The sequence below is a fragment of the Sciurus vulgaris genome (genome assembly GCF_902686455.1).
Source record: "Sciurus vulgaris genome assembly, chromosome: 15".
NCBI lineage: Eukaryota > Metazoa > Chordata > Mammalia > Rodentia > Sciuridae > Sciurus > Sciurus vulgaris.
Window position 1 is genome coordinate 89,099,268 of NC_136476.1, and position 14,739 is coordinate 89,114,006.

The window sequence follows — 14,739 nt, forward strand, 5'->3', positions numbered from 1 at the left end:
TCATGACTTAACCCAGGAGATTGAAGATGTTTTAAAATGCATACTTAAGCCCCAAACAATGGTGCATCCCTGCACATCAAACAAATCCTTCTCAATTCCAGGAACCAAATAGACCACAACACAATAATTCTAGATGACTTTAACACACTGCTGTCACCACTCTAGATCTTCCAAACAAAATCCAACCAAAGAAACCATAGAACTCAATAACACAATCAATAACCTAGACTTAATAGACATATATAGAATATTCCATCCATCAACGAGCGGATTCACTTTCTTCTCAGCAACACATGGAACCTTCTTGAAAATAGACCATGTGTTATGCCACAAAGCAGCCCTTAGGAAATGCAAAAAAATAGAGATACTGCCTTGTGTTCTATCAAATCATAATGGACTGAGAGTGGAAATCAATGACAAAATAAAAAAGGGAAATTACTCCAACACCTGGAGACTAAATAATATGCTATTGAATGAAACATGGATAACAGAAAACATCAGGGAGGAGATTAAAAAATTCTTAGAGGTCAATGAGAACGATGATACAACATATCAAAATATCTGGGACACTATGAAAGCAGTACTAAGAGGAAAATTCATTGCATGGAGCGCATTCCAGAAAAGAATGAAAAGTCAACAACTAAATGACCTAACATTACAGCTCAAAGCCCTAGAAAAAGAAGAACAGAATAACAGCAAAAGTAGTAGAAGACAGGAAATAATTAAAATCAGAGCTGAAATCAATGAAATTGAAACAAAAGAAACTATTCAAAAAATTGACAAAACAAAAAGTTGGTTCTTTGAAAAAGTAAACAAAATAGACAAATCCTTAGCCACACTAACAAAAAGGAGAGAGAAGACTCAAATTACTAAAATACATGATGCAAAAGTAAATATCACAACAGACACCACTGAGATACAGAACATAATGAGAAGCTACTTTGAAAATCTGTATTCCAACAAAATAGAAACTACCAAAGACATTGACAAATTTCTAGAGACATATGCTCCTCCCAAACTGAACCAGGAGGACATACACAATTTAAACAGATCAATATCAAGCAATGAAATAGAAGAAGCCATTAAAAACCTACCATCCAAGAAAAGCCCAGGACCAGACGGATTCTCAGCCGAGTTCTACAAGACCTTCAAAGAAGAACTCATTCCAATACTTCTCAAAGTATTCCAGGAAATAGAAAAGGAGGGTACCCTACCAAACTCATTCTATGAAGCTAATATCACCCTCATACCCAAACCAGGAAAAGACACATCAAAGAAAGAAAATTTTAGACCAATATCCTTGATGAACATAGATGCAAAGATCCTTAACAAAATATTGGCAAACCATATCCAAAAACATATTAAGAAAATCGTGCACCACGATCAAGTGGGGTTCATCCCTGGAATGCAAGGATGGTTCAACATTTGTAAATCAATAAACGTAATCCATCATGTCAATAGACTTAGGATAAGAATCATATGGTTATTTCAATTGATGCAGAAAAAGCATTTGACAAAATACAACACCCCTTCATGCTCAAAACACTAGAAAAAATAGAGATAGTAGGAACATACCTGAACATTGTAAAGGCTATTTATGCTAAGCCCATGGCCAACATCATTCTTAATGGAGAAAAACTGAAACCATTCCCTTTAAAAACAAGAACAAGACAGGGATGTCCTCTTTCACCACTTCTATTCAACATTGTCCTCGAAACTTCAGCCAGAACAATTAGGCAGACTAAAGAAATTAAAGGGATACAAATAGGAAAAGAGGAACTTAAGCTGTCATTATTTGCTGATGACATGATTCTCTATTTAGAGGATCCAAAAACCTCCTCCAGAAAACTTCTAGACCTCATCAATAAATTCAGCAAAATAGCAGGCTATAAAATCAACACGCATAAATCTAAAGCATTTTTATATGCAAGCGACAAAACAGCTGAAAGGGAAATGAGGAAAACAACTCCATTTGCAGTAGCCTCAAAAATAAAATAAAATAAAATAAAATACTTGGGCATCAATCTAACCAAAGAGGTAAAAGATCTCTACAATGAAAACTACAAAACATTGAAGAAAGAAATTAAGGAAGACCTTAGAAGATGAAAAGATCTCCCATGTTCTTGGATAGGCAGAATTAATATTGTCAAAATGGCCATACTACCAAAAGTGCTATACAGATTTAATGCAATTCCAATTAAAATCCTAATGACGTTCCTTACAGAAATAGAGCAAGCAACCATGAAATTCACCTGGAAGAATAAGAAACCCAGAAGAGCTAAAGCAATCCTTAGCAGGAAGAATGAAACAGGGGGTATCGCAATACCAGAACTTCAACTATAGTACAAAGCAATAGTAACAAAAACAGCATGGTATTGGCACCAAAATAGACAGGTAGATCAATGGTACAGAATAGAGGACACAGACACAAACCCAAATAAATACGATTTTCTAATACTAGACAAAGGTGCCAAAAATATGCCATGGAGAAAAGATAGCCTCTTCAACAAATGGTGCTGGGAAAACTGAAATCCATATGCAACAGAATGACACTAAACCCCTATCTCTCACCCTGCCCAAAACTGAACTCACAATGGATCAAGGACCTTGAAATCAGACCAGAGACCCTGCATCTTATAGAAGAAAAAGTAGGTCCAAATCTTCACCTTGTTGGCTTAGGAGCACACTTCCTTAACAGGACTCCCATAGCACAAGAAATAAAAGCAAGAATCAATAACTGGGATAGATTCAAACTAAATAGCTTTCTCTCAGCAAAGGAAACTATCAGCAATGTGAAGAGAGAGCCTACAGAGTGGGAGAAAGTCTTTGCCACTCATGCATCTCATTCTTGAGGCAAACATGCACACCAAGAGTGCCATCCAACCTAAGATAGCTTACACTGTGTTAATGAAGTCCCTAAAGTCTAAGGGATTTAAACATCAAATGTTGGTTCCTTGTTTATGCAAGATGCCCTTTGTGAGTTGGCAGGTGCGTCCTTGTGCCTCAGGGGTCCAGGAGGTCAGACACTATCCACAGGGCTGCTGACCACCACAGCAGAGGGAAAGCATAGCATCTGGAGGGTCTCAAACTGATCACTCAGTGTTCCACCTAACAGATGCTCACATCACCTTCTGGGGCAGCGGGTTCGACATATGAAAACCAACCAGTGTGACCCACATATCATCAAACAACAAAGAAGAGTCCCATGCTTATATAAAAGCATGTCACAAAATTAAATATTCATCCTTTTATAACCCAGAAAAATAGGAATAGATGGGAGCTTCTTTGACTTAATAAAGCACCACTACAAAAAACTTCATACTTCAAGGCGAACAACGGAGTATCTTTCCTGTTTTAGCTCAAGCTGCTCTAATAAACACCACAGAGTAGGGTCTTAACATTTATTCATCATAGTTCCAAAGACTGGAAGGCCGAGACTGAAGTGGAGTGGACTCAGCACTTGGAAGGACCTGCTTCCTGGCTTGTAGCTGGCTTCCTTTTATCGCATTCGACATGGTGGAGAGAGCTCTCGTCGCTGCCTCTTTTTGTGAGAGCATTAGTCCCATCATGATAGCCCCATGTAGGACCTAAACCCTAATATCTCCCAAAGACCCCACCTCCAAATTCTCCAAATCACATAACATTCAACATATTAGTTTTAGGGAGACTCAGACATTCAGTCTATAGCCACTTCAAAGGGCAGGAACATCAAGAATACCCTCTCATTCATCATAGGGCAGGCAGTTCTAGCAGGGCAAAGGCAGGGCAAGGAAATAAAAGGCATATGGATCTGAAAGGAAGAAAGAACTGTGTCTATTTGCAGATGACATGATTATCTATGCAGAAAGGGAATGTGGTTTTTAGACTACCAGAACTAATAAATGAACTCACCAAGGTGGCAGGATATAAGATAAAGATACAAAAATCAATTGCTTTTCTACCACTAGCAATGGATGTGCACTGAAATATAAAACACAATACCACTTACATTCACTCAGAAAAAAAAAATGGAATAGTTTGATGTAAATTAGATTATACAGGCTTTATCTGCTGCAAGCTACACAAACCTGACAAAAGAAATCAAGGGGGCTGGGGTTGTGGCTCAATGGCAGAGCCCTCACCTATCATGTGTGAGGCCCTGAGTTTAATCCTCAGCACCGCATATAAATAAATGAAAGTCCATTGACAACTAAAAAATATTTAAAAAAAAAGAAATCAAGGAAGATCTAGCAAAGATGTCCATTCTCCCAAAATTGACATACAAGTTCAATGTAATTATTATCAAATTCCTAGCAAGATTTTTGGAGACGTGGATAAAATTATTCTAAGACTCGTGTGGAAAAGCAAAAAAAAAACTAGACTAACTACAGTGATTTTGAACAAGAACAAAATGGGAGGAGTTAATCTATCAAATTTCAAATATGATTATAAAATTAGTTATTCAGATTGGGTGAGATTAGCAGAGACACAGGCACGCAGATCCATGGAGTGGCGTAGAGAAACCAGAACCACGTCCAGCCAATTTTTGGCAAAGGTACAAAGGCAATTCAGTTCAGGAAAGATGGTCTTCTCAACAAATTGTGCAATTGCACATCCACAGGCAAACAGCAAAAGGGAGAGAGGAAGGGAGGGAGGGGAGGAGAGGGAAGGACTTGGATCTAAGTCCCACGCATTGTGGAGACTTTGGCGCAGAGTGGATCACAGACTAAATGCAAAATGTGAAATGACACAATTCTAAGAAAAAGACAGGAAAACATCACCAGGATCTAGGGTTTTGCAAAGAGCTTTTATTTAGCACCAAGAGCACAATCCATAAAATTAAAAACTGATGAGTCATATTTCAATAAAATAAAAAAAAATTTTGCTCTGCAAAAGACTCTGTTAAGAGGATGAAAAGACACAGACTGAGGTGAAATGCGGGCGGGCAGACGACACACAAGACCAAAGCTCTAGAATACATAGAGCGTTGGAGTTCAATGATAGGAAAAATGAAGAGCCCAGTTAGGAAACGGACAACGGGTTGGAAGAGACATTTCCCAAAAGACTATGTGGACGGCAGATGAGCACAGGAAAAAGTGCTCACCATTATCAGCCATCAGGGAAAGGAAAGGTTACCACTGTCCATCAGGAAGACACGGGCGAAGAAGAGGGCCCGAGACTCAGTCACTCCCGCTGCGGGGTGGGCGTGTGGAAGGCACAGCCCCTGGGGAAGGAGCTCGGCAGGCGCTCCCGGAGCGCACAGGCACAGCCACGCCCTCCAGCAGTCGCCCTCCTGACGCCTCTTCCAGAGGGAGATCCGGACCTAAGTTCATGGGAGACCTGGGCACAGGTGCTGACAGCAGCTCCGTTCCTGTAGCTAACGCTGGAGGCCACACTGAGACCTCCAGCAGGGGACGGTTGAACAGGGTGCGTGCACACCATCAGAGGCTACTCAGCAATGAGAGAAACTTCAGACCTGCACAAGCGCCCTGGCTCTCTAGAGAATCGTGCTGAGCGGGGGAACCATTCCCCGAGGGTCGGAGGTACTGTGTGATTCCACCTAGAAGCATTCTTCTTCTTCTCTTTTTTTGCAGTGCTGGGATTGAACCCAGGGCCTTGTGCTTGGGAGGCAAGCACTCTACCTTCTGAGCTATCTCCAAAGACCTATCTAGGAGCCTTCTTGACCACAGTACAGATGTGGGCATTGGAGCCCCAATAGCAAGGGAGGGGCCAAGAGGGAGCGGATGTGGCCACCGAAGGGCAGCAGGGGGCACTTGCATGTTAGTGCTCCCCTCTGAGTGTCCATCCATGACCGGGTAATGATGCTGCTGGGGGAGGTTGGCAGGATAGCTCTCTACTGCTTCTTACACGTGCATGTGAGTCTGTGACTTCTTTAGCGTAAAACTCAAATTTTATAAAAGCCTAAGTGTCCCGGAAGGTCAATCCTGTTACAGATTGGAGGAGATGATTGAATGCGATGTAGACTCCTCTATCAGACCATGCAGGGAGGAGAGAGCCTGTTCCCAGTGAGTCCTGCGTAATTCCATTACTGCTGCCTCTGTTCTCCTCTCCTGGTGTGGGTCATTAATCTGGGGGCCACCAGGATAGAGGGTACATAGGAGTTCTGTTCTGCTTGCAATTCTTCTCTGAGTTTTCAAATTATCTCAAAATAAAATTTTTGTTGTTGTTTAACCCGAGCAAGATATTTGAACAGGAACTTCACCTGGTAAGAAATATGAATGACCAAACATTAGGGAATGCGAATCAAAGCCACCATGAGAGGCCACCAGAAGCCTGTTAGAATAGCTGGAAGTTCACAATTTCGTCACCCTGGGTGAGTAGCGGGCTTCTTCTAGCTCTCTTGATAATGCTCATCAGAGGGACCAGTGTGGCTTCTAACTAGCTCTCCAGCCTCCACAGGGGCGAAGGGCCTCCAGGGCTCACAGTCCCGGGTGGAGAACCCTGGGCTTCCAGTGCTCTAGATCCAGAGAACTGAACCAAATGCAGAAGCTTGCCCCTAGCAGGGTATGTGCTGGCTTCTCTGGGAGACAGACAGAGCGCTTCATGTCCCCAGGATGGCCATGTGGTGGAGCCCAAGGCCTCTCACTACATCGGCCCTAATTTCACAGAAATACTGTTGAGGTTTTGGCCAGGGGGAGCTGTGGCTGCGGGCCTGGGGCCCACCTGCACAGGAATCCTTCACAGCCCTGGCCTGCAGCACATGTGGCCACCAGCTCTCCTCCTGAGTTCTAGTTTACCGAACCAGATGCTTCAGTTAGGCTTGGACATGAGAGCCCGGTGCTGCTCGTCCACGAGGCCACCCAGTGAGGCAAGCACAGTGACCATCGTCTGCCATGACGCACAGGGAGCCCGGCTCAGGCAGGTTGAGGAGCTGAGAGAAGCTCCCCAGAGCCCCTGCCCATCTGCCCGTCACGCCTTCCCTGGTCACCATGGCAGAGGAAGGGCCCAAGGCATGACGACGAGGACTCCACCTGAGGCCAGAGCCCACCCCTGGCCAAGGCAGAGGACTCCCAGTGATACCTGGGCCAGGCCTGAGCTGCAGACATTCCCACGGAGCTAGGCTCCTTGTGTCCTTGATGGCAGGACCCAGGAAAGGGGCCTTGCCCTCGGGCACAGATGGCATAGTGACATGACAACCAGCAAGCCTTTCCGGGTGGCCGACAGACTAGCCCGCTCATTCCCAGGTTGGCTGGGGGACAGGGCAGCTCAGGGTGGAGTCCGAGTGGGCCCATCACGTGGGCCGAGCAACTCTTGACCCCAACTCCCCTGGTTTGTATGCTAAGGACCAGGGAAGGAGGGAGAGAGGAGCTGCTGAGCACCCGGGCCACCTGGAGGAGGTCTCTGTCCCTCCCGTCCTGGACCTGGCCTTGGGGCTGACCACACTTCACCCGCTCTTCTCCGATGCCTGGGGACTGGCCTTCCTCCCTTGAGGCCTCTGTCTCCTACCCAGGGTGCACCAGGGTCCCCAGGCGTGTGGCGGAGGCTCACTTAGGATCTAGGATAAGCTGGCGCCCACAGAGCTGTTGCGGGGGCTCCACATGGGCTTCCTTGGCGGCCCTGGGCTGCTGTTGCAGTTTGGATGTGAGGTGTCCCCCAGAAGCTCATGTGGGAGACAATGCAAGAATGTTCAGAGGTGAGACGCTTGGGCCGACCTAATCAGCGCATCGATGCCCTGGTGGGGAGTGACTGGCTGGGACTGTAGGCAGGTGGGGCGTTGCTGGAGGGGGGTCCTGAGGCCGTGACTTTGGTGAGCTGAACTTGGTCTCTCTCTGCTTCCTGGTGTGATGTTGAGCTGCCTTCCTCCACCACACCCTTCCACCATGATGTTCAGCCTAACCTCAAGCCCCGAGGAATGGAGCCAGCTGTCTATGGACTGAGACCTCTGAAACCGTGAGCCCCAAATAAACTTGTCGGGCCTTTGGCCACAGCAGTGACGAAGCTGCCTAGAACAGCTGCCCTGCCCTTCTCCTCCAGGTCACCCCACCAGCCTTCCACTCAGAAGCCCCTCCTGCCTGCTGGGATCTGGTGAGTGACGTTGGTCCACGCTGGGTCCTTGCTGATGTGACTGGCCTTTTGGGGCCTCACTCTGCCAGCTCGTGCTTCCTCTGCTAGCCTCGGGCCAATGCTGTCCCCAGGGTGCCCAGTGGCAGCTCCCCAGCCTTGCTCACACTGGGTTGAATGCTACTGAGGACGTTCCTGGACTTCCGGGGGCCCACGGGCGTTTCCACACTCTCAAGGGGCTTTGGATCCCCCTTGTGCACAGAGGCAAACAAGTGCCCACGAGATGCGGGTCCTTAAGGGGTACAGTGAAGCCCTGTCCCTGAGTGCCCCTTATGTTCTTAAACCTTGCCACGTTAAAGGAACCACGAGAGCAGCCTGGGGCCAGGAAGTCCAGGTCCCTACTATCTGGACAGACCAGGCTTAGCTCCATGTGCCTTGGGGACCAGGGCAAGCTGTGTCATCTGTGGAGTCTCCTCCCACGTAGCCAGGACCCTGTCCCTGGGTGCTGGTCGCACAGGCTGGTGAAGCAAGCTCATGCCTCTGGTGTCGTTGCTTCTACAGCCTGACACTCAGTAGCGATTGGGTTGGGACGGAAGGCACCGTGGAGAGGTCACCTGCCACTCTTCCAGCCGCCGCCACTTGACAGAAGGCTGGGAGGAAGAGGAGCAGCCGCTTGGCCGACAGAGAGGGACAGAGGTGCTGGCCGCCTGTCAGCTGGGCCTTCCCTGGAAGAACTGTGCTGCAATCCTAGCCCCTGTGTTCCGGCCCTGGCACCTGTTCCTCTCCTGGCAACCTATCCCACAGCCCTGGCACAACCCGGCTGCGGAAGCGATGGTACACACTCACCCAAACAGAGATGTGTCCGTGCAGGGGCACACGCCCGCGTGCTCTCACACCTGTGCACACGCAGGCTCAGGCACACGCAGGCGTGCTCACACACACACACACACACACACCTTGTGACCCAAGCAGCTGCTGCAGCTGGCCTCCCCACCCCCGAGGCCAGGAGCCCCAGGGCGAGCAGAGAGCCCAGCAGGAGTCTCGGGGGCCTCATGGCACAGCAAGCCATTCCTCCTGGTCTCCTGGCTGCCCCCGCCTCCCCTGGCCTTTACCCTCTGGGAGAAGGACCCATGACCTGCAGCCCCTCCTCCAGCGACATGGGGCTCCACCAGCCGGCCGGCCCATGCCTTTGATGACTCTGAGCCCTCGGCCAGCATGATCCTCCTAGTCTCACCAGCTGAGCAGCTTGGCCTCCTACCAACACTGGGCTGGACCAAGTCAGATACATGGCCTCTGCTGCACGGGGACTTTCATGGGCTCTCAGGGTCGCAGAGGGCAGGGCTCAGTGGACTGACCCCTGAAGCGTGTCCTCTCCCGTGGCTCAGCACCACTGGGTCAGGCCTCTGGCCTCTCCTAGACCCTCTCAGGTCTCATGGAGCCTGGAGTCCCTGGCACTGGGAGGTCGGTACCAGCATGAGGCTGGCAACAGGGCCAGCCACAGACGAGCCAGCCCGAAGCAGAAGGCAAGGCCGGCCTCAGCTGCTCTATGTCCATGTCCCGGGGCCGGCCCTGCCAGGAGCCCACCTCCACACACAGACCCGTAAAGCAATGCAGCCACTCAGGGTTGGGGCCGGGAACCGAGGGCCCAAGGCCCCACAGACAGAAGCTCTGCAGCCCTCCAACTTGTGGATCCTAGGTTCCCTGAAAGCGCAGGGCCAGCAGGGCCTCTCCAGAAGAGGGGGCACCCCTTCCCCACCAACGTCCTGTACAGCTAAGGCTGCAGGGTCCCTAGCCCTGTGAACCCACCGGAGCCCTGGATGGGCCCAGGCTGTCTACAAAGGCCTCTCAGTCCAGGTGCCAAGTGGCACGGGGGCCTGGCCCAGAGCCCCCAACGTGACCTTTTCAGAGGAAGCAGCTCGAGGCCCCAGGGCTGGCAGCAGCCCTCTCCAAACACGCTGATATCCTAACACCCTGGTTCCGGGGATGGTGCAGGACAGAAGACGGGCAGCAGGGGGGTTGTTTTCTTTGGGCTGCCCTGGTTCTGGAGCAGTATATATGCAGCAGAATGGGGCCGTCCATACCACATCCAGTGTGCTGCGTCCAGAACAGAGGAGCCACGCAGTGGAGATGAAGCTGCTTCTGCTGGGCGTCTGGCTGGGCCTGGCCTGGGCCCAACAGGACCAAAGCCCGGTGCCCGTGCAACCTGGCTTCGATCCTGAACAGGTGCCTCTGGGGGCCGGAGGGAGGGTATGGAGGGTACCCCATGTCCCTGAGGCCTCTCCTGGGCCCCTTACACCCCAATATCCCCTCAACGCCCTGTGCACTCCAATGACCCACAGCCCCCCGTGCACCCTGACCCTCTCAGCACAGCACAGTCCACAATTAGCCATGTTGCACAGGAAGACTCTGAGTTTCCTGCCCCTCCCAGCTGGGAGGGCGCAGCCCAGTGGGGTCTGAGCCAGGCTCTGCACTGAGAACCCACCAGGACAGTGATGCCCCTTCAGAGGCCAGGAGCTCTGGGCACTGACCCCTCACTCCTCTGGGTCCCCTCCGGATGTAGGCCTCAGGAGACCATAACACCTGTCCAGGCCCCAGGAGGACTCCAAGCCCATGGCCTGAACAAGAGGGACAGGACCCTGAGGCCAGACGTCTCCACCAAGCATCCCATTGCACACAGATCCCAAGGCCTCTGAGTGGGAAAGGACAAGGGGGCTGGGGAGCAGGTGACCACTCCTACCCCTTCAGCATCACCCTGGCTTGGCTCAACACCCCCACTAGCATGAGGTCTGAGATAAGGGGGGTCTGCACCATACACCCCACCAGGGCACACCTGCACCCCCAGCTGCACACCTGCTCCAGGGAGGATGGCTCCCGGGGACACCAAGATGAGGACAGGGTCTTGCTGCCTGCAGGTGGAGGGACCCTGGCACACCATCAAACTCGGTGCCACTAACCGGTCTGTTATTGAGGAAGGAGGCTCCTACCTGTGTTTCATGTCTGACATCAAACTCCTGGAGGACGGAAACTTGAACATCACCTACTTCCACAAGTGAGGGGGCTGGGACTGTCCTTGGCATGACCTCTGAACTTCCATCCTGGCTCCGTCTGGCCACATTCCAACCCCTTTCTCTAGGGCTTCCAGCTGCTCACAGCTCAGCCCCCCACCTCCATCCCCAAAGGGCCCCGAGTGGTCCTCTGGGCCACTCTCCTGGAGGGTGCACAGCATCCATAGCTCCATCTGGGCAGACCCAGGCCAGCAGCTGGCTCATGCTCAGGCACCCTGGTGGGACCCAGAGCCAGGGGGTGTGTCTCAGAAGAGCTGCCGTGTACACTGGGATATGGCTCAGTGGGAGAGCTTGCCCAGTGTGCCAGGCCCTGGGCTCCATCCCCAGCACAAGGAAGGAAGGAAGGAAGGAAGGAAGGAAGGGAGAGAGAGGGGGGATGTTGCTTTCTTTTAGGGAAGACGGAGTGTGTGTGCAGGAATTCTACATCGGGGAGAAGACCAGCACACCTGGCCGCTTTACCTTTGAGTGTGAGTACAAAGGCGACAGGCCAGGAAGGTTCCGGAAGAAGAGGGGAGTGGGTAAAGGGGGAGGTGACTCCACAGATCTGGCAGCCACACCCTCTGAATCTCAAAATCCCAGAGCAGAATTCCCCAGACCATTCCCTGGAATCCAGGGCTCCCCACAGACTGAGGGCCCGAGACACGGGAGCTGTGGAGGGAAGCGGGCTCTAGGGTGTGGCCTAAGATTCCTCTGTGAACAAGTTCCCAAAGTACAAAGGAACACTTGTGCTAGGGACAGAGGATGCACCTGGAGAGGAGGGCGGAGCGGGCCGAGCTGCATTGACAGGGTGCTAAGCCAGAGCCGCAGGAGCAAAGACCACTTTGTCAAGAGGGGCCTCCTTGGCCCTTCCTTCTCCCTGCACTGCCCTCCCTGGACAGAGACTGAGACAATGAGACAGAGAGAGGCGGAGCCAGGGACACAGAGAGAAAGAGCTTGGTGGAGCTGCTGGTCTGGATGTGGCAGGGTCCTAGGCTGTGGCCAGCCAGTTAATGCTGAGTGATAGGCAGGGCTGAGCCCTTGGAGGAGGCACAGGTACTGGTGGGGAGGGGGCAAAGGCCCAGCAGGCATTGTGGCCATTCCTGATTTCTGTCACAGATGAAGGTAAAAACTTCCTCACCTTTGTGGCCACGGGCCGTGACTTCCTCATCATGGACCTGGAGAACCACAACGAGGCGGGGGTTCTGATTGTGGTGGAGCTCCATGGTAGGTCCCCACCCACCTGGAGAGCAGAAGCAGCACAGTCTCAGGATGAGGCAGAGGGAGCTGGGGCCCCAGTTGGAGGGCCAGCGGGGTGGGCCATGGGGCTCAGGGACTAGAGCCTCCCCAGGGGCTGCCCCAGGGCCCTCCTCGCTGGCCCCCAGCGGGCTCCTCCAAGGGGCTGCAGTCCCCTGTGACTGGCTGTTCAACTCTGGGGCTGCAGGCAGGACCTTCCTGGTGGACAAGGAGGGAGAGGAGGCGTACAGGAAGCACACACTCAGGAGAGGTATCGGGCAGGACCACATCGTCGACCTGTCTGCACACGGTGAGCTGCGCCTGCTGGTCCCGCTTCTCACACCCCACCTTAGAAATCCTCCCTGGGGGGGAAGAGGTGCAGAGTGGGGTCCGCGTGGGCTAGGGCGGGCTCATCTGGGGCTCAGTAATCTCTGCTTCCTCTTTGGTCTGCAGTAAGATGCACCTCCCTGGGGTCCTAGGTGAGTAGACACCTGCCTGTCTCTGTCTTTGCTGCTTTGGGCCAGTGGCTTTCTCCAGGGACCACCCTGCCAAGTGCAGCCCCCAGCCCACGGGGCTGTGCTTGCTAAGATGCCGAGTCCCAGGGCCCAGCCCCAGTCAGAGCATTGGGTGGACCCAGGCAGGCCCCTGCTTTGCCTGGGGGCTGGGCAGCTCTTCCAGAATCCCAGCTCAGATCTCAGGAGGGGCCGCAGCTCCCAGGAGAAGGGAGGTTGGCTCCTGGCCTCAGCCTCCCTCTGCCTCATCTGCAGTCACTCACTTCCTGCCCGCCCTGTACACACACCCCTGCACCATGTGCACACCCACGCTGCTGGTCACTCCCTGGCTCACACTGCTTGGCTGCTCCCTGCAGCCTCATACCCTCTTACAGCTCTGCTGAGCTCCCACAGCCCTCACTCCCCCCAGGGCCCCTCCTGGGTCCTCCCTGCACCCAGGGTAGGCTGCCTCCTCACACCCCTGCTTTCTGGCTTGTTAGGCAGTCTCCCAGGCAGCAGGGTTGAGCCTGCCTCAGTGGCTCAAGAAGGTAGTGGGATACCTGGGAATTGCCACCCAAGGCCAGGAACAGAAGGTGCCCTGGTCCTGCCCCAGTCCTCCCGGAAGCCTGGGGCCTGGTGGTGTAGGGGGCTCAGAGCAGAGGCCAATGAGGCTCCAGGGGTCCAGGAGCTTGGCTTCCTGCTCAGCCATGGGGTGTGCAGGGACTGGGGGGTGAGGCTGCAGGGCCGTGGGGAAGGGGAGAGACACAGAATTCCTGATCTGGAACCAGGTGCTCCCCTAGCACTTGGACAGTGGGGGAGGCATCCTGCTGGACTGGAGATAAGCAGCGGAGCATCTGGATCCCCAGGTCCCTGTCATGCGCAACCTGGAGCCAGCATTTCTTGTGGTCCCCGCTTCTGGATGCCTCCTGACCCCCACGCCCTTCCCTCTGCAATAAACCAGTTCTGCATCTGCTCCAGGGGCTTCTTGTGCCCAGCGGCCAGCAGGCTCATTTCTGCTCAGAGGAGTGGCCTCCCCTGAAGAGGGGGTGGTGTGGTGGAGAGTGTGGAGCGTCTCCATCCCTGGATAAGCCACAGGCAGCCTCCCAACCTCTGGGGGCACAGGCAGGGTTCCCAGAGACAGAAATCCTATACCAAGGGTAGTGGCTGCTAGTGGAGGGGTCACAGGGTGTGCCGGGTCCCCCAGACCCTGAGGGTCCCATTCAGACTCAGAGGAGTCCCCCAGCCCCTGCCCATGTTGGTCCTCCTGAGCAGGGAGGCTCAAGGTGGAGTGTCGCTGTAGATAGAGGAGGGAGCGGGGGCAGGATGCTCCACCCACCAGAGATCTGGATCCACCAGCTCCTCCCAGAGCCAGAGCAGGAGGCCCTCCCTGGGCCTGGGTGGGGTGGTCAGGATGCGGAGTACTGTGGGTCACTCACCCAGGGTCTCGACCAGGGCCCGCTCAGCCCACAGGCAGGTGGGAGTGGAGGCCTCCCAGGGCTGCCGTGGGAGGTGGGCCCTGAGTGTCCCCACCTGACTCCCAAGGCCTGAGTCAACTGTGTCTGTGGCCAGGAGTGGGCGGCCCACCTAACCTGCAAGCCCAGCCCCAAGCTGAGGCCGCTCTTAGGGGCCTGTCCCTGCCCCAGGGGGCCCGAGCACTGCCTGACTGAAAGCACAAGGACCAACCTGCGGGTCAGACCAGACCTGCTCTGGTTGCAGCTGCTGGCCCTTCCCTGTGGGTGACCACTTCATGCCAAACCAAAGCAGTGGGAAGTGGACCTCTCCACGAACTCCCAGGACAGGTGCTGGACAAAGCCCCTGGCACGGGTCAGCCACCTGCACCCTCACACAGGGCGGGTCACTCCCAAGCCAACTGCAGCAGTGAGAGCCTGGGCTGCCGCTCACCCCAGATCTGCCACTGGAACTGGCTCCTGCTGGGGCGGCTCTAGGGTTGGGGTGGCGTGGGAGGTGGG

At 53.1% G+C, this 14,739-nt stretch overlaps 1 protein-coding gene across 3 annotated transcripts; it reads left to right on the forward strand.

Annotated features, from left to right (window-relative positions):
- The first annotated feature begins 10,054 nt into the window (after positions 1 to 10,054).
- LOC306645815 (epididymal-specific lipocalin-9-like) lies at positions 10,055 to 13,741 on the forward strand. Of its 3 annotated transcripts, none has more exons than XM_079113946.1 (7): positions 10,055 to 10,224; positions 10,914 to 11,050; positions 11,460 to 11,533; positions 12,162 to 12,273; positions 12,491 to 12,588; positions 12,732 to 12,757; positions 13,636 to 13,741. In XM_079113946.1, exons 1-6 carry the CDS (start codon positions 10,057 to 10,059, stop codon positions 12,755 to 12,757), a joined length of 615 nt encoding a protein of 204 aa, XP_078970072.1. In that variant the 5' UTR covers positions 10,055 to 10,056; the 3' UTR covers positions 13,636 to 13,741. The 3 variants fall into 3 exon arrangements, with proteins under 3 accessions (XP_078970072.1, XP_078970071.1, XP_078970073.1); XM_079113945.1 differs by having other exon boundaries at positions 12,162 to 12,269; positions 12,487 to 12,588; XM_079113947.1 differs by having other exon boundaries at positions 12,162 to 12,269; positions 12,487 to 12,588; positions 13,558 to 13,674.
- Positions 13,742 to 14,739: the final 998 nt, after the last annotated feature.